Below are 18,145 nucleotides of genomic sequence, written 5' to 3'. Positions count from 1 at the left end.
TTTCAACATTTATTTATTTTTGGGACAGAGAGAGACAGAGCATGAACGGGGGAGGGGCAGAGAGAGAGGGAGACACAGAATCCGAAACAGGCTCCAGGCTCTGAGCTGTCAGCCCAGAGCCCAACGCGGGGCTCGAACTCACGGACCGCGAGATCGTGACCTGGCTGAAGTCGGATGCTTAACCGACTGCGCCACCCAGGCGCCCCTTGCCAATCCTTCTTGTAGGGAAGTGAAGTTCTAGTAAGTCCTGCTAGTTATCTTTCATTGAGCCTTTTAAGTTGTAAGCTCTTTGCAGACCACTTCTTTCCACCATATCATTTAGCACAATGCCTTATACCAGGCAAGCTTTCATAAATGTTATCTGTTATCCTTCTGATTCATTCTAGTAATGAGAGTTCTGTTTTGGGGCTCTTGGGTGGCTCAGTCGGTTAAATATCTGACTTTGGCTCAGGTTGTGATCTCATGATTCGTGGGTTCGAGCTCCATGTCGGGCTCTGTGCTGACGACTCAGAGCCTGCAGCCTGCTGCAGATTCTGCGTCTCCCTCTCTCTCTGCCCCTGCCCTGCTTGCACTCTCTCAAAAATAAGTAAACATTGGGGCGCCTGGGTGGCGCAGTCGGTTAAGCGTCCGACTTCAGCCAGGTCACGATCTCGCGGCCCGTGGGTTCGAGCCCCGCATCAGGCTCTGGGCTGATGGCTCAGAGCCTGGAACCTGTTTCCGATTCTGTGTCTCCCTCTCTCTCTGCCCCTCCCCCGTTCATGCTCTGTCTCTCTCTGTCCCAAAAATAAATACACGTTGAAAAAAAAATTAAAAAAAAAAAATAAGTAAACATTAAAAAAAAAAAAAGTTCTGTTTCCATTCGTGGGGACTTTTTAAGATTTAGAAAGTGTTTTCATGTAAGTTTCTTTTTCTGGTTCTCACAACAACGTCAGAAGAAAGAAGATAGGGTAGCTGTATTCACCCATGTTATAGACCATTTAACTGAGATTCAGAATGGTTAAGTGAATTTTTCAAGTTTGTATTGTCTACTGTTTGGCAGAGCAAGATTTGGGCCTTCTTTCTGTCGTGGTAGTGAACTGTATCTTTAACTTTCTAAAAATAGAAAAGCTTATTTTTTTAAATCTGCATTTTGCTCAAGCTGTTGAATATCCTGTAGTATTCCTGCTTTTCTTCTTGAATTCTTAGCTAAATTTTCTAATGAGTTTCACATACTCAGTTTAAGATTTAGTATTCAGATATTCCTTTTTTTTGGCGCAGAGAAGGGTCACTTCTGTTCTCAGGAGACAGATCTGAGTTATGTAGAAGTAGATTTTTTTTAAGCGCACAGATAAAATCATCCCATGCATTCTTTTTCTCAGAGAAAGTCTTCCATTGTCTCCCTACTGCACCGTTAGATTATTAGTCTGTAAACCTTTTGCTTTGGCTACATTGGCCTTCTGTATTTATATCTATATGCTCAGCATTATCTTTGCTGAGAACTTTCTGTTTACTATAGAAGGAGATTTTGTCTTTTAAAACCCTGTAAGTAGTGGTTATATAGAGGTATACATAAGGAAAATTCATTTAGCTGCATAATTCTTGATTGGTTTGCTTTATTTAAAATACAGTTGGGGGCACCCAGGTGGCTCAGTCGGTTAAGCGCCTGACTTCAGCTCAGGTTATGATCTCATGGTCTGTGAGTTCAAGCTCCACATTTGAGTTGTGCTGACAGCTCAGAGCCTGGAGCCTGCCTCAGATTCTGTGTCTCCCTCTCTTTCTACCCCTCCCCTGTTTGCACTCTGTCTCTCTCTCTCTCAAAAATAAACAAACATTAAAAAAATTAAAAAAAAAAAAACAGTTATACTTCAATTAAAAAAATAAAGCCCAAGTCCTACCTCTTCAGAGACTCCCCCAACTTCTCCTGCCCACTTCTTTTCTCATTTATATGTAGCTTTAGAAAATGGTAACCAATATTGTCTAATGGCATCATGATTCTGGAGTAAAAACTGCTGGGGTCTGTATTTCAGCATAGCTACTTAACTTCTCTGTACTTCAGTTTGCTCATCTGTAAAATGGACATAATTATAGTACCTACTTCATAAGGTTGTAAGGATTAATGAAGTGATACATGTAAAGCATTTAGGACAGTGCCTGGTATATAATGAACTTTCAGATGTTAGCTGCTATTACTGACTTCTGGATTGAGTCTGCTTCTTAGTTGCTTTCATATACTACCTTAGCTGGTGCCTTATTGCAAGAGTACCTATTGTGGGTGATGATATTTGCATGACTAATATTAGGCACAGTATCCTGCTGGGCATCTTTAACGCCCTACACTTGGATTTTCTGTGGGGTTTCATAAGTAGTCCTAATGTATGCATTTTACAAATGAATGTGTGCCAGAGGTTCAAGGAAAATGGCATACACAGTACCCTATTATTTATTGTATTACTTTCTATTAGTTTTAATATTAGTTTATTGTATTAGTACTTAGTTTATTGTTTTTTTTTTGTTGTTTTTTTTTTAAGAAGCGACTTGGTTTTATAGAAAGAACCATGTACTGGGTGGAAGTCAAGAGAACTGGATTTTAGTCTCAATTTTGCCACTGATTAGTATTACATCATTGGGCAGCTCAGCCTCTGTGCCTTATCTGAGGAAATGACAGAATGATGATATCTACTATCCTCTTCCGGGCAAATATTTCTATTTTCATATGTATGTGGGAAGAGAGTTACTCAGTGTAATGATCCTGTGAAGTAATGGTAAATGATTTCCTTGCTATTGCTTTATATTAAAAATTAATTATTGCTTCCTCTGTTTTCAGCTTCGGGCTCAGAATCAGGTCCTGAAAAAAGGTGTTGTGGATGAACAAGCGAATTCTGCTGCTTTAAAGGTAAGAAGCCTGTTTCATATTTGTACTATGAGGGTAAGTCATTGTTGGGCGATACTCAATGCAAGGAATTCAGCTGGTTTTCTGGTTAAGGTCTCAACAATGACACTGATTCACTAGGGATAGGAGAAGGTAATATAGTTTTTTGTATTTAACTTTCCTACTTGCTTAGGTAATGAACGTGATGCACTTTGATTTCCTTGCTAAAAAGTATAAAAAAGTATCATTTGACTTTATCTCATGCTTTCCCTTATACCTCATGGCCTCTCTTTAGCTAAATTTATCTGAATTAATGGGGCTTCTTATATGTCTTCATCACTAGATAGCACTCTGAGGGGGTCTGTGTCCTATTCACATTTATATGCCCAGCATTCAGCAGATGGTTGTCCCCTAATAAATGGATTTGAAAGTGTGAACCATTTAGTCCATTGATCTTGCTTTTGGGTTGAGGTATTTCATAGTAATAACCTCTGTAAATCAGGTTACTCTGAGTGATACATTTTATCATCAGCATCTTTGTTCACTGAGGGGAGAAATATAATAGGAGATGAAGGAATTTGTTTCTGCCTCATTCTAGTAGGCATGTCATAAATATTGCTTAGTGATATATATTTTTTAATTTTTTAATGTTTATTTATTTTTGAGAGAGATAGGGAGACAGAGTGTGATCAGGGGAGGGGCAGAGAGAGAGGGAGACACAGAATCTGAAGCAGGCTCCAGGCTCTGAGCTGTCAGCACAGAGCCCGATTTGGGCTTGAACTCACAGATTGCAGGATCATGACCTGAGCCAAAGTTGGATGCTCAACCAACTGAGCCACCCTGGGGCCCCTGATTAGTGATATTTTTAATTAGAATATCTAGAATAAATTAATTCTAGAATATAGATTTCTTCATGGCCTGTTTCAGTTAAATATACTGTCTATGTCATTCTTCACTCCCTTGCCTGATTTTTAGACAAAAGGTAATTAGGATTCCCTTTACTCTTATTTCTTCCTGGAGTAGCCTCCAACCAGTGACGTATCCTGGGTGGTTCCACGTGGGTAACTCAGAAATATGTACTTTTACTTATAGTGTTGGACCCTACCCTAGAGAATTCTGCCTTGAGAGTGCCCCATCCTCAGGTGCCGTTGACAGTGCTGAGGCAGCTCAGAACACCGTACCCATACTTCCGAAGCTGTCTGCGCCCAAGCCAAGATTAGTAAGCATGAGCTTTATAGTTAGGATTTGTTAGTCAAGTTATTATTTTGCCTAAATCATTGAAGAAGTGATCATTACCTCTCTTAAAGGTGTTTATTTATTTATTTTAGGTTTTTAAATTTATTTTGAGAGAGAGAGAGTGCAGCAAAGAGAGAGGGAGAAGGAGAGAGAATTCCAAGCAGGATGTGCCCATCAGTAAGGAGCCTGATGTGGGGCTCAGACTCATGAACCACGAGATCATGACCTGAGCCGAAGTAAGACGCTTAAATGACTGAGCCACCCAGGCTGCCTCTCTCTTGATGATGTTTAAAACTGGGGAAGATATTTCCTGGAGTGTCTTAATAGCCCACTGTGGCATATGACAGCATCCCATTGCTGGTTGTTTGGTTAACTCTACAGTGGTGGCAGTGGTGGTGACATTGGTGATGGTGACTATTGAATTCTCACTGTGTAACAGGCATCGTGCCAAGCACATTACATCTGCTCTGTCATTTAGTCTTCACACAACTCTGTGAAGGCAGATAACATTATCATCATCTCCCATTGCAGAAACTAGGGTGTACAGAGAGGTTGAAATAGCTGTCTTTTGAAATTGATGATTGGTTAATGGAGTTGAAGCATTAGTCAGAGGTGATTAATTGTAAGGATGTAAAGAAATAACTGTTTTACTATTCATTGTAGTGGTCATTATAGTTATAGTAAGAATGGCAATTTGCTGGTTTGCTCAATGGGAATATTAGGATGTCTTCTGTTACAGCATGCTTTTGATAATATTGGGTTTGCCTCTTCAGTGAGTTGTTAGATACTGTCAGCATTCCTTGATTTGGATTTCTTTAATTTGAAATATATGATAATTTGGATATGGGCAGGTCTATGTTTAGCATTAAACCGCAAGCAAAAATTAAGGGCTTACTGAGTAAGGGGCGCTTGGCTGGATCAGTTAGTAGAGCATACACACAGTCAGGAGTTCCATATCATGATCATAGGGTCATGAGTTTGAGCCCCACATGGAGCATAGTTTACCTAAAAAAATAATTAAGGGCTTACTAACAATCAATAGAAAAGAAAAATTGTTTCTCTACTTAATGGAAACATTATTCTATCACTCTGGCTGCTCTCAACATGCAAATAATGTCAGTAGGTTGCAGATACCAGACTTTGGTTTCTAGGTTGCTGTTGCAGTATACTTATATTAGTTTATCATTTGAGCTTGACCTCATCTTAGCATTGCAGTGGTTTTTCAGTGAAAGTAATAAACCTACACATCTTGAAATATGCAGTAGTATTTGGTCATCTGTGTTCGATAACCAGTGAACACAAAGTTGTCAGAATGTCATAAGTAAAGTTAGTGAGAATAATATTTTTTTAAAAATAGAGTGAAGCTAAGTATTTCCCTAGCTTTCCATTTTCTTACCCCATTATAGTATAAACAGTTCAGAATGGGCAGCGAAATATATGTTGTTTAAAATATAGATTTTGTTTCTATTTTCACTTAAAACTTTAAAGTAGTTGATGTAGGGCAAACAGCATCTAAAAATATTCTCATGTTAGGATAATACTGATTTTTGACCTGAGAAATCACAGTGTGTTGGAAAGACTTCATTTTGGCTGACTTAAATTCAGGGCGGATTTATGGGGAAAAAAATGAATGCAAATAAATTGCTTCCCATTCTTACTGAAGGGCATCATCAGTGAGTATGAAGTTCTCTCTCACATTTCAAGTTTATAAAATTGTAGCCTCAGGCTTTGTGCCTCCTCACTGCCAGACACATACGCAACAACATTATGGAACAACATACAGTTGTAGGTATTTTACTTTAAGTTGATGACTGTCTGTTACTTCAATATATATGCTTTATTTTTATTTTTATTTTTAAATTTAACTTGGTTTGGCCAAAAAAAGTGATTTTTGTCACCAAATAGCTGAAAACATGGAACTGGCATGATAAACATACAACGTGAATTCCCTACAGCAAGAGGTTTTAATATTTTAGTGAAACAAAAATAATTTCATTATCTCTAAACCTTAAGGTGAAATTGTAAGGAATGGTCTGTTTTCACTTGGATGTAGGAACAACTGAAAATGAAGGATCAGTCATTGAGAAAACTGCAGCAAGAAATGGACAGTTTGACATTTCGAAATCTGCAGCTTGCCAAGAGGGTAGAACTACTTCAAGATGAATTGGCTGTAAGTGAACCCCGAGGCAAGAAAAACAAGGTAGGTCAAATACAAGCAAGTTGGTGAGACCTTGTCTGCGAGGTACAGACATCTACAGGCCATCTGGGTTTTAACAGAACACCTCATCTCCACATTCCCTAATTTTCCATTATTATGGCTGGATGTCGGGTCAAGGAAGCAGACATTTGCTGTTTATATATATATTTATGTATATACTGGTCAAATTTACTGCTTTCAGTTACACTTAAGTCGCTATTAACTCAAGGTAGGGCAAATCAAATGTGAGACTGTGTTAAAGTGTAACAGCTCATGTGAAAGTAGCAGTCGAAATACTCATTCCTTATGCTTGTAAGTTTGCTGCAGATATTTCTTAGTATTTATTCTTAGGAGGCCAATTTAGGATTCTTGTGTGGTCATGTAAAAGTAAACTTTTTCCATTATGGTTTGTATAGTGAGACAAGATTCTCATTGCCATGAGATGGGTGGTCTGGTACTTTGGAGCACTCTGTGACTAAGAAGTTGCATTTTTTTTGAAGAGTTGGGGCTAGTGATTGAATCTTTAAGTCTTGTGTGTATGTAGAGCGGCACCTGGCAAACGTATGGCTTGAGGCAGTAAGAGTAGAAGGATGGGAGGGAAGAAGAAGGCACATAGCAACTCTGAAGCAGTGTGGTGTGGAGGGAAGGGCACAGGCTTTGGAGTTAAGCCCATGCTTGAATTCTTCATCTGTCATTTTAGTCTTGCAACCTCAGTTTTCTTATCAGCAAAGTGGGGATGGTACTCTCAGGTTTGTTGAGTAGTAAATGGGATTCTGTAAAGGTGGCTAGAACTGTTTTTGCCATATGATAGGCAATCAACAGAATTATACGTTAGTACCTTTCCATACACATTTCCTCTACATGAAAGAATTCTCTAGAGTGGTAATTTTCAAATAAATGGAGAACAGAGAGAGTGTAGGCAGGTATCTATTAGAATCACTTGGGAAATTTTGTCAAGATACGCATGCTCTGGAGATTCCTTGGGGAAGGAACAACCATATGTTGGTTGTTCAAACAGCCTCCCCAGGTTGGCGAGATCCCCTCCCAGGGATGTTTTCGCAGAGGTTTGGGTGTAACAATTCTGAATTAATGTTAATTAAAGCTTTCCAACTTGGGAAGCATTGTGACCCAGAATATGTCATTCGGCAGTCTTGCTTTGTGCAGCTCTCGTGTCCCAACATAATGGATATTTAATGTTTTATTTTTAATAAAGCTACTCCATTTTCAAAGGGCTTTCCAGTCATTGGCTCACATTGGATCAGTAAGTAACTTCATTTTAAGTGAGGAGTGAGGGCATAAGAAAGGCAGAGAAGGGTGGTGACTGATGTCTGAACACAGTTTCATTGTTAGGCTATCCCTGGAATAGTCTCAGCTCTTGTATTCCATGAAAACAAATGTTCATTATTGGCTTTCTTAAATAGTGCTATTCTTCTATGTAGAAAAAGTTAACATTAGTAAAAAAGGGAAAGGAAGGTGTTTTTGAGCTTTTTCCCTCCGTTTATTTATAATAGCTTTATTTTATATGGTTGTATATTTTTTAAAAAATTAGATATTTATGTGAAATTTTGTATGAATTTGTCCTTGTGAATGCTGATTTATTACAATTTCTTAAAGGAGTTTAACAACTCAGACTCATGCAATTATTAAAACTGTCATTTCCCAAACCAAAAGATCAACTCGAAATGATGTTTTGTAGCATGTTTTTATTGCTAGCTTTCTGGGCCTGCTATGTCTCCCAATAGAACCACTCCCAGACTGATCTGCAAAGAATAGTGAACCTTATCTGTTCTTTATTCCCTTTATCTCCTTTTTAAGCTCTTCAGCTTGTTTCAATATTTGCAGTTCCTACTTGTGTCAAATAGGAAAAGTTAAGTGATGGATTGTATACCTTTTGCAGGATTGTTTGAGAATGGTGCACACATAGAAGAGACAAGCTACTAAGGTGATAGAGAATCTGTGTACCTTAGGATGTTTCTCTAAAGGATGAAAGTTATGTGGACATAATTTATTCTTTCCATCAGAAAAGTGGAGAATCTTCTTCTCAGTTGAGTCAAGAGCAGAAGAGTGTCTTTGATGAAGATCTACAAAAGAAGATAGAAGAGAATGAACGGTTACATATACAAGTGAGAAAATCTTTCTGTTTTTCCAATGACTTAAAGATGGGTCGTATGATGGGGCGCCTGGTTGGCTCAGTCGGTTGAGCGTCTGACTTTGGCTCAGGTCATGATCTCACGGCCTGTGGGTTTGAGCCCCGCGTCTGGTTCTGCGCTGACAGCTCGGAGCCTGGGGCCTGCTTCGGATTCTGCGTCTCCCTCTCTCTTTGCCCCTCCCTTACTCACACCCTGTCTCTCTCTCTCTCTCTCGAAATAAACATAATTAAAAAAAAAGATGGCTCATATGATCTGGACTGTGGAAAAACCAATGCAGGACAGCACAGAGTGTTTTGTGTATGTATTTTAATGTCTCCTGTGGTTGTTAGGTATATATGTCACTGTCATTCATTCGCTTCTTAAATCTCTTTCATATCTTAATCTGATGTGTGCTTTGAAGTACGCATTTATTTGAAGGACAGCAGAATAACTTTATAACTTGACAGTACAGTACTAAGCACTGTTCATTTTAGCTAGAAAATGATGAGATGGATCACTTAGATGAGGGCTTATCAAAAAGAAGTGTTTGTTTTAAGTTATTACCATTTAGTTGGTTTGTATCTCTTCACCTGTTGGTCTGTAAGGTCTGTTACGGTACACACCATGTCATTTTTTATGCCTTTCCCCAGGACAGGGTCTCTCTCTGTCATGGCAGGCACTCATATATTTATGGAATGTTGAATAATCAGTGTTTGCCTCCCAACATTCAGCATATTTTAAGAGTCATACTGTAATATATCCAGCTGTGCCTCCTGAATTTTTTGTGAAATGGTGAGCATAGTGAAATGGTGGAAAATAAATATGCGTTTATTGCAGTCTTTTTGCGAATGTTAACAAAATGAGCTTTTGATCTTATTAAGGAGAGGAGTTTTACCTGTTTTAGGAATAGCAGCTATTTGAATTTGGATTTTTTAATTGTGGAAGTTAGCGTAGCAGAAAAGTTATACCCTGGTCAGTTGAATTCTCTCTGTGTGCCAGAAGTTGTTTGAAAGAAATCCGTGAGATTGAGAGGGAGGAGGTATAGGCTTTGGCATGGATCTCCTGTGTTCACATCTCGTTTCTACATTTGACAAGTTATGTAGACCCTTGAAGCTTTGGTTCTCGCAAGTGTAAAGGAGAGATAACAGCACTACCTCTGACCTGCTGTGAGGATCTTGTGAGATCCTGCCTGTGTGGGTTTTGCATAGTGAGCATATGCAACGGGTGGAAATTGCTCCATGAATAGTCACTGCTGTTATTTTCCTCTTCATTTGTACATATTTAGGGTATCGTGAAAAGATAAAAATGATCTTTTTTGTTCAGTTTTTTGAAGCTGATGAGCAGCACAAGCATGTGGAAGCAGAGCTGAGGAGTCGACTGGCCACCCTGGAGATGGAGGCGGCCCAGCACCAAGCCGTGGTTGATGGCCTGACGCGGAAGTACATGGAAACGATCGAGAAACTGCAGAATGACAAGGCCAAACTAGAAGTAAGCCCCACTGTTGGTGAGAGCACATTAAGAGATAGTCAAGACTCTTGTTAATCTGTGCACTTGATGGAACGCAGAGTTAGTCATTCAAGGGGAGGCGCTTGTCTGCAGTGTCCCCTAAGTGTGCTCTCATCTATAGCCTGAGCCATCTGCTTTTCTTTTTCTTCTAAAATTCAGGTAAAATCTCAGACTCTAGAAAAGGAGGCCAAGGAATGTCGGCTTCGAACAGAAGAATGGTATGTGGAAACGTGAATTCCAAGGGGCCCTGAAGTAAGAATCAGAAGACCTGAGTTTTGGTTTAGCAACTCTTCTCTCTCAATTTTCTCACATTTGAAGTGAGCTGGGAATAGGCCATCTCCGGGGTCCTCCTCAGTTCTGTTCTCTCCGGGGCCTTATGCACTCTCGGTGGAGTGGCTTGTGCGTTAGTCCTCAGCCTGTGCAGATGTTTGCTGCCGTGGCCGATCGCGTTCTGGGGCTCCTGTACTGAGGACTGGGTGCTTTCTGTTTCAGACTGCGCTGAAGAGAGAGCCTTCTGATAACCCCAGGGAGGAAAACTGACTCCTTATCACTATGCCAACCTTTTAATGGTACATTTTGAATAAAAGAGAGGTTATATGATCTAATTTGGAGATACCTAAATCTTAAAATTTGGTGAAGTGATGGGTGGTAAAAGCATACTCCAGTATTTATTTGATGAATGACATAATATTTTAGGTTTTTACAGAATCAGTCAACGTGTATTTCTTCAATTTAGTTGCATTGGTGGAATTATATGCATGGTTTAGATGTATACCTATACTCATAATTGAATCAAAACCAGAGAAATTATCAGATTTTGAGCCCAAGGGGAAGACGAATCTGATAGAATACTTAAAAAAGAACTTTACTGTAATACTTGAACAAACATTTATGTGCCATAAAGAGAAAATTTGTGATTTTGAAATGGCTCCAAGATTACTTTGCACTTGGGGAAATAAACTGATAAGATTTTATTAGATACTGGGACTGTGATAAATTCTGACAGTCTTCAACGTCATTCAACAGAAGTCTCAAGGGCTTCAGAATTGAGGCTTAGTATTTTTCTTATCTTCATCTTTTAATAACTGTCTACCACCAAGCATTTCCCAGTGTCAGGCACAATTCTCTGAAAGCCTGATACCAGCTGTTGTGGTAACAAGGAAGTGAGGATCCACTGTCTGACTGGCAGTAATGTGGTTTTGTATTTTTTTTTTCTTTCAGTCAATTACAGTTAAAGAACCTTCATGAAGATTTGTCAGGTAGATTAGAGGAGTCCTTATCAATCATCAGTGAAAAAGTACCTTTTAATGATACAAGTAGGTATTAATGTACAGTTTTTCTTTATGTACAACTTTGAACCTGTCTTTGGTAATGAATGAATTAAAATCATTTTTAATCTATGTGGCAAAAAACTTCATTGGCTCAACACAAGATTGCTTTCTTTTTGTTTTTTTTGATCAGCTTTGGCCCTCATGTTTCATAGGGAGACTGACTCCAAAGTTGGCCTTCTTGGAAAAACCTCAAATCCACATTTTTTTAATTGCACATATTTAGCATATCCCAAGGTAAAAACCATCCTGCACATAAAATACCTGAAAATTTGTGTAAGAAAAGTTGCTCGTGGTGGGGGGAGTGGGGGAAGGGCAGTGGGCGATGGATCTTCTCAGCCTCGTATCTCCTGCTCAGTGATGCAGAGCTGAGTTGAGTAAGTCCTGCTTCCTCTTCATCCTGAGAATGGTCTGGTAATTTACATAGCCATATCAAGAAAAATAACTTTTTTAAAAAAAGAAAACTTACATGTATAATAGGTACCAATTTTGTAACATTTAGATAATTAAATCAGAACCTTGAAAACGAAGAATATATTTTATTTAATTGCTTGGAATTTTGAAGCCCATATTCAATTAAGTACAGATTTCCCTTCTTACAATTACATGATTGAAATTTTTTACTTCCCCTAAATTTTTCTTCTGGAAGAACTAAGAAAAGAGGAAACAAAAGACACCAAAAAACCCCAGCAGTTTGATCTAACACTAAAATCAGCGTATGTCATTATTATATCAGAAACCTAAGGTCCTCTGAAAACAACACCTGTTTCTAGTTTCTACATTAATGTGAATAGTGCTAGCATACTTTGATCCCCTAGACTTGAAATCTTGGTATTTCATTTTCCCTTTAATCCTTGTATCAATTTGTCATCAGGTTCTAATAATTTCCTTCTGGATCTCTTTTTTAAAATTTTTCCCTTTCCAATACTAGTTGTCACCCTACCTACTTTAGATCCTTACCATGTCACTGTGGGTTACTTCTTTGAGTTCTGAAATATTTAGAGATCATTTGCTGAGTGCCTAGGTGGGTAGGGAGCACAGGGGATACAAAAATCTCTAGGAAATCTGAGGGTACCCTGAAGGAACTTGTAGTTCAGAAGGGGAGAGATAATGTATAGAAATGTCTAGAAGTGTCTAGAAATGTATAGAAAAGACTCTTGGGGTTTCCGAGGAAGGACAGATTACTGCTAAAGGGTTGTTTGGGGAAGTCTTTTGGAGGAAGTGTGCTTTGAACTGGGCCTGAGTAGGTTTTTTTGGGCTGAAATGCAGGAGAACCATCCAGGGGATTGAGTGGAGTGTAGTATGTGGGATAAAAGGTGCCGTCGCAGTCTGATGAGCAGTAATTAGTTAAGTGTGACTGGGAGGTGGGGGCAGTGATGGGTGAGTTCTGTAAGGCTGAGAGGGGCTGGACCCAAGGAGTTGGGACGTAACTCATGAGACAGTGGAGGTGTTTAAGCTTTTGAATGTCATGGTCTCACAGAGCTGGTCTGGCAAGGGTGTAGACTGCCCTGGAATGGGCAAGGGGCCAAGACTACTGTGATGCTAGTCTTGGTGTCCTGTTATGGAGGCTGGGGCCTGAGTTGTCAGGGCGATAGATGCAGGCAGGCAGGGGAGTGTGAAGAAGCAGTGTGGGGGAAAGATGTGGCACTGTTGACAGAAATCAAAGAGGCAGGTGAGAGGCAGGTTTATGGAGGAGGGGGGTGGCGAACTTAACTTTGTTGTTTAATATTCTGGCGGATCAGCGTATGTCTAGCTGTCTATTGGTGTATGCATTTCTAATAAAAGCCCAGACCTCGGAGAGAGACTGAAGTTGACCCTGGGGGGATGAATGGGCTTTGAGAATGTTGGGAATGAGGGGTATAAAGTGCAGAGAGGCCCGTGTAGTACCCTTGAAGAGCTGTGATCAGGAAGGAGAGAGGCTGGAGTGGAGATGATGGCAAACTGGGGAAGTGGGGTGCCATGGGAGGTGGGGAAGGGAGTGTTCAGCCTGGTGGTGCTGGGCAGCAGTTCTAAGTTGTAGCATTGCTGCAGGGAGCTCAGAGAGGGTGATGGACAGTAAAGGTAGGGAGCTCAGAGAGGGTGATGGACAGTAAAGGCAGGGAGCTCAGAGAGGGTGATGGACAGTAAAGGCAGGGAGCTCATAGAGGGTGATGGACAGTAAAGGCAGCTGCTTTGGTGACTTGGAGAAGAATGTTTTTACACAGGATAGAGGTGGATACCAGACGGCCGGCAGAGGGTTAGAGGTGAATGGGTGCTGAGGAAATAGGCAGACATGAGGAAGACATGCTGTACTTTGAGCAGGGGGAATGAAGGAGATGGAAAATGTTGGGAGTAAAAGAGAAGGCGTTGTATGCAGGGGATGGGTAAGGGCAGAGGACTCAGTATGATAGAGGTAAAGGGGAACAAGTTACTATGGGGATAGAGTTTAAAAAGCTGCAACAAATTCTTTTTTTGAAGGTAATTTTGAAGAAGTAGGGAGGAGAGGGGGTGGTTGATGGACTAGGCCGTGAGGAGTCAGAAGGAGCTATTGCTGGGGAACCAGGGGGAGGGTTGGCTGAGGACAGGATATGTGATGCCATGGACTCTGAGGTGGAGGGTAGGGAACATAGGAACCCTTTGGTATTCGGCCCTGGTCTTCCTGGTGTTGTAGGGGGAGGCTACCCCATCCGTGGGGCAGAGGATGAGACAGAGAATGGTGTTTGAGGCTTAAAATGGAAAAGGTTTGGAACAGATGCCTTGGGAAGGGACACAGCAATGAAGTCATGGATTGCAGAGTATCACTGAGGCCCCCTTAAGTTTGGTAAATTAGGTTGTCATGGACCCTGATCTCCTTTCATGTTAGCAAGAGCAGTGTTGGAAATGATGGGCCAGGCTGGGAGGGAAAACAGGCAAGGCCCCCAAGAGAACTGATAGGGAAATAGTCCAGTTGTGGATGGGAGACCAAGCCCTTGGTGGAAATGGGGCTGTAAGAGAGAACTGGATGAGAGCGGCATAGGGACTTTCTGAGTTGGATTTGGGCACCAGATCTTTCTGATTAAGGACCAGGCAGAGGAGGGAGGGTTTGAGTGGCTGTAGAGATTCATAGAGATGGAGGCGGGGATTGAAGTGTGAAGCCAGGTGAAGCTAACAGAGGTTGATAACAGAGTCTGGGATAGAGACAACGACTGTGAGAAAGATGAGGAGACCAACCCAGAAAAGTTAGCATTGAGTTGTTGGGATCAGCAGTAGCAGACCGTGGTAGACTGTCAAATATCGTACTGTCATGAAAACAGTGATATTTTTTGGATGATTGGTGTGGCAGCTGTGTGCAGGGTTATTTTAGAAAGGAGCATGACTGAAGATAGCAAGAACATCATGGGCCTAAGTAATCTTGATAGGCCTCAAGTTTTGGAAATATTTCTTAGAAACTCAGGGTTTATCTTACAGTTAAAAAAATTTGGGGGTGCTTGGCTGGATAGAGCATATGTCTTTTGATCTCAGGGTCAGGAGTTCACACCCCACGTTAGGCATACTTAAAAAAAATCAAAAGTTTTACTTTATCTGAGAAACAACTGATTCCATATAAACTCCATTATTCTCTTACACTATGATCATTTACAATTCTTATGTAAAGCTGATTTTGCTGCAGAGCATTTATTTTTCAGTTATGCAGCTTCTCTGTAAATGTAAAATGAATTAACATGCATCCATTTTTGTTTTGTAGAATATAGTCAGTATAACGCTCTGAACGTTCCACTCCACAATAGGAGACATCAGGTAATGATGATGTTTTTATTTTCAGCGATGTGTATGTCAGACTTTTCAGAAACAAGAATTTATCGGTTTGGGCCTCTGTTTAGTGCACTAAACCATGTGTTTAACTTTTGCTTCACTTTGTCATACATTTTTAAAAAATTGCATAATCTGCTGTTCATTGAATTCATAAATAATACAGATTTTTGTTCTCTCTCATCTGATAACTTTAGAATGGAATTATGGGATGCAATAATTTTGTGAGTCCTACTTTTCTTGTAGGTTGGTGGACTTGTGCTTATATGGTCTAGGTTAAGTGGAAGAGGTCTATTTTCTTTTTTTTTTTTTTTTTAATTTTTTTTTTCAACGTTTATTTATTTTTGCGACAGAGAGAGACAGAGCATGAACGGGGGAGGGGCAGAGAGAGAGGGAGACACAGAATCGGAGACAGGCTCCAGGCTCTGAGCCATCAGCCCAGAGCCTGACGCGGGGCTCGAACTCACGGACCGCGAGATCGTGACCTGGCTGAAGTCGGACGCTTAACCGACTGCGCCACCCAGGCGCCCCAGAAGAGGTCTATTTTCTAAAACTGGTGGCATTCTAATTAGGAGGGAATATTAAAATCCAAGTGGGAGCAAATAAATTTAAATTAAGGAATAATTATACTAGAATTTAAGTGTTTTCTCTAAAAGGGGACTTACTAAAGTTGTTTGAGAATAGTAATTGGAGAGTTGACTTTATACACTTTCCATTTAAAAGCTGAAGATGCGGGACATTGCTGGGCAGGCCCTGGCTTTTGTTCAAGATCTTGTGACGGCTCTACTGAACTTTCACACCTATACAGAACAGAGGATTCAGATTTTTCCTATTGATTCTGCCATTGACACTATATCTCCGTTGAATCAGAAGGTAAAGTTAATTCAGGATACCTTTCTCTGCCCTGAACAAGTAGGAGGACACGTTATTTCTTTTCAGACCACTACTGTGCATCAGCCAACTACCATGGAGGACATGGAAGAAAACTGTAAGTCACAGTCTTTACCCTCAAGATAAAATACGGCAAACATGGAGATTCTTAAGAAATTAAATAGTAGGGGGAAGTGTGGGTGGTAAGATCAGTAAGTGAAGTGAGGTCATCAAGGAGGGAAGATTGCTGTTGGTGGTAGTGTCTGGGAAAGCTTCTTTGGCGATTTGAATGGGCTTTGAAAAATGAGCGGGAATTGAATAGGAGGAGAGAAATAGAATGGGTGTTTTTTTCCTCCAGAAGAGGATATAAGACATGAGCAAAGTCATGGAGTTAGAAAGCATAATGAAGTGTGTGTGTGGGGGTGGGCGGGGGGAAGGGAGCAGTGAACAGTCTGTTTTGGCAAGAGTGTCAAGTCTTTTAAGTGGAGGAATGGGAGGTCAGGTTGCACAGAAAAAAACATGGCTCCGGACTCTAGAAGGCCCCTGGGCAGGCCAAGGCCCAGACTTTTCACGTCGTATGTAGGATGGAGGACTTCAGTAGTTTTTTGACCGGGATGTGGCATAAGGAAAAGTGCATTTTATTGTTGGAAAAGTTAATTTGCTGGCATTTTTCTCTTGTTTATACTCTCTGTGTAACTTTCTTCATTGGATATGTTTAAATTAAAAAAAAAAAATTTTTTTTTAATGTTTATTTATTTTTGAGAGAGACTGAGACAGAGTGTGAGTGGGGCAGGGGCAGAGAGAGAGAGAGAGAGAGAGAGCGGGAGACACAGAATCTGAAGAAGGCTCCAGACTCTGAGTTGTCAGCACAGAGCCCGATGCGGGGCTCAAACCCACGAACAGCAAGATATGACCTGAGCCAAAGTCGGACGCTTAACCGACTGAGCTGCCCAGGTGCCCCTGGATATGTTTAAAAGCAAAAAAATATGTGTGGTATAGTTGACCCTTCTTGCTGGGGTATGGAGTGGGGGTGAGACTGCTTCTCTGCTTGATTTTTGGGGTATGTTCAGAGTGTGTGAAGTTTAAACAAGGAATAAGAAGAGGGCTAAGTGTTGTTCCCTTCAGTCCTTTTTTTTGGGGCCTGGCAAATTTTGTTCCTTCCTTTCCTTTTTTCTCCCCAGCTGGTTCTTTTTTTTTTTTTTTTTTTTTTTTTAATGCTTATTTATTTTGAGAGAGAGAGAGAGAAAATCCTAAGTAGTCTCCATGCTGTCAGCACAGAGCCTGCCGCAGGGCTCAAACTCACAAACCATCAGATCATGGCCTAAGCAAATGTAAGAATTAGACTTAACGAACTGAGCTACCCAAGCCCTCCCACCCCTCCCCGATTCCCTGCCCATCTAGTTCTTTTTTTTTTTTTTTTTTTAAATTTTTTTTTTCAACGTTTATTTATTTTTGGGACAGAGAGAGACAGAGCATGAACGGGGGAGGGGCAGAGAGAGAGGGAGACACAGAATCGGAAACAGGCTCCAGGCTCTGAGCCATCAGCCCAGAGCCTGATGCGGGGCTCGAATTCACGGACCGCGAGATCGTGACCTGGCTGAAGTCGGATGCTTAACCGACTGCGCCACCCAGGCGCCCCTTGCCCATCTAGTTCTAATGAAAGGATTTACGATAGTTTGCAGGACCACCTTTTACTGAAAAGGAAAAATAAACAGTGAGTGTATTAGTTAGGTATTGCTGTGTAATAAATTACACTAAAACTTAGTCATTTAAAATGACAAACGTTTATTATCTCACACACTTTCTGTGGGTAAGGAATCAGGAGAAAATTAGCCTGGTGGGCTTTGGCTTATGATCTTTCATGAGGTCAGTCAAGAGTCAGCTGAGGCTGTATTCATCTAGAAACTTTCCCGGGGTGGGGGGATTTGCTTCCCAGGTGGCTCACTCACGTGGCTGGTGAGTTAGTGCTGGTTGTTGGCGGGAAGCCTTGGTTTCTCAATGAGAACACCTCTCCACAGACTGCTTGAGTGTCCTTAGGACACAGCAGTTAACTTCCCCTAGAACGAGGGATCCAAGAGAGAGCAAAGTGGAAGCCACAATGCTTATTGTGACTTAGTGTGGGTACTGAGTATCATCACTTCTACCATATCATTTTGGTCACACAGACCAACCCTGAAACAATGTGCTAGGTAGGGCACTACACAAAGCCAAGAATGGCCGAGGCCCGGATCAGTGGGTCTAGCTTGAAGGCTGGCTCCCACAG

At 40.9% G+C, this 18,145-nt stretch overlaps 1 protein-coding gene across 2 annotated transcripts in view; it reads left to right on the top strand.

Annotated features, from left to right (window-relative positions):
• The window catches only part of PPP1R21 (protein phosphatase 1 regulatory subunit 21), a 66,120-nt gene that overhangs the window by 7,412 nt on the left and 40,563 nt on the right, over window positions 1–18,145 (top strand). For both annotated transcript variants that reach the window (XM_040453797.1, XM_040453796.1), the window contains exons 2-9: window positions 2,804–2,872; window positions 6,138–6,284; window positions 8,303–8,404; window positions 9,734–9,898; window positions 10,076–10,134; window positions 11,138–11,232; window positions 14,948–15,000; window positions 15,736–15,885. In XM_040453797.1, coding sequence (XP_040309731.1) covers window positions 2,804–2,872; window positions 6,138–6,284; window positions 8,303–8,404; window positions 9,734–9,898; window positions 10,076–10,134; window positions 11,138–11,232; window positions 14,948–15,000; window positions 15,736–15,885 — 840 coding nt within the window. The remainder of the gene's footprint in view (window positions 1–2,803; window positions 2,873–6,137; window positions 6,285–8,302; window positions 8,405–9,733; window positions 9,899–10,075; window positions 10,135–11,137; window positions 11,233–14,947; window positions 15,001–15,735; window positions 15,886–18,145) is intronic.

This window comes from Herpailurus yagouaroundi, unplaced genomic scaffold (assembly GCF_014898765.1).
Source record: "Herpailurus yagouaroundi ecotype Mexico unplaced genomic scaffold, PumYag 210, whole genome shotgun sequence".
NCBI classification, from domain to species: Eukaryota; Metazoa; Chordata; class Mammalia; order Carnivora; family Felidae; genus Herpailurus; species Herpailurus yagouaroundi.
The sequence above is the reverse complement of the archived record's forward strand: the minus strand, read 5'-3'. Positions and strand labels throughout refer to the sequence as shown.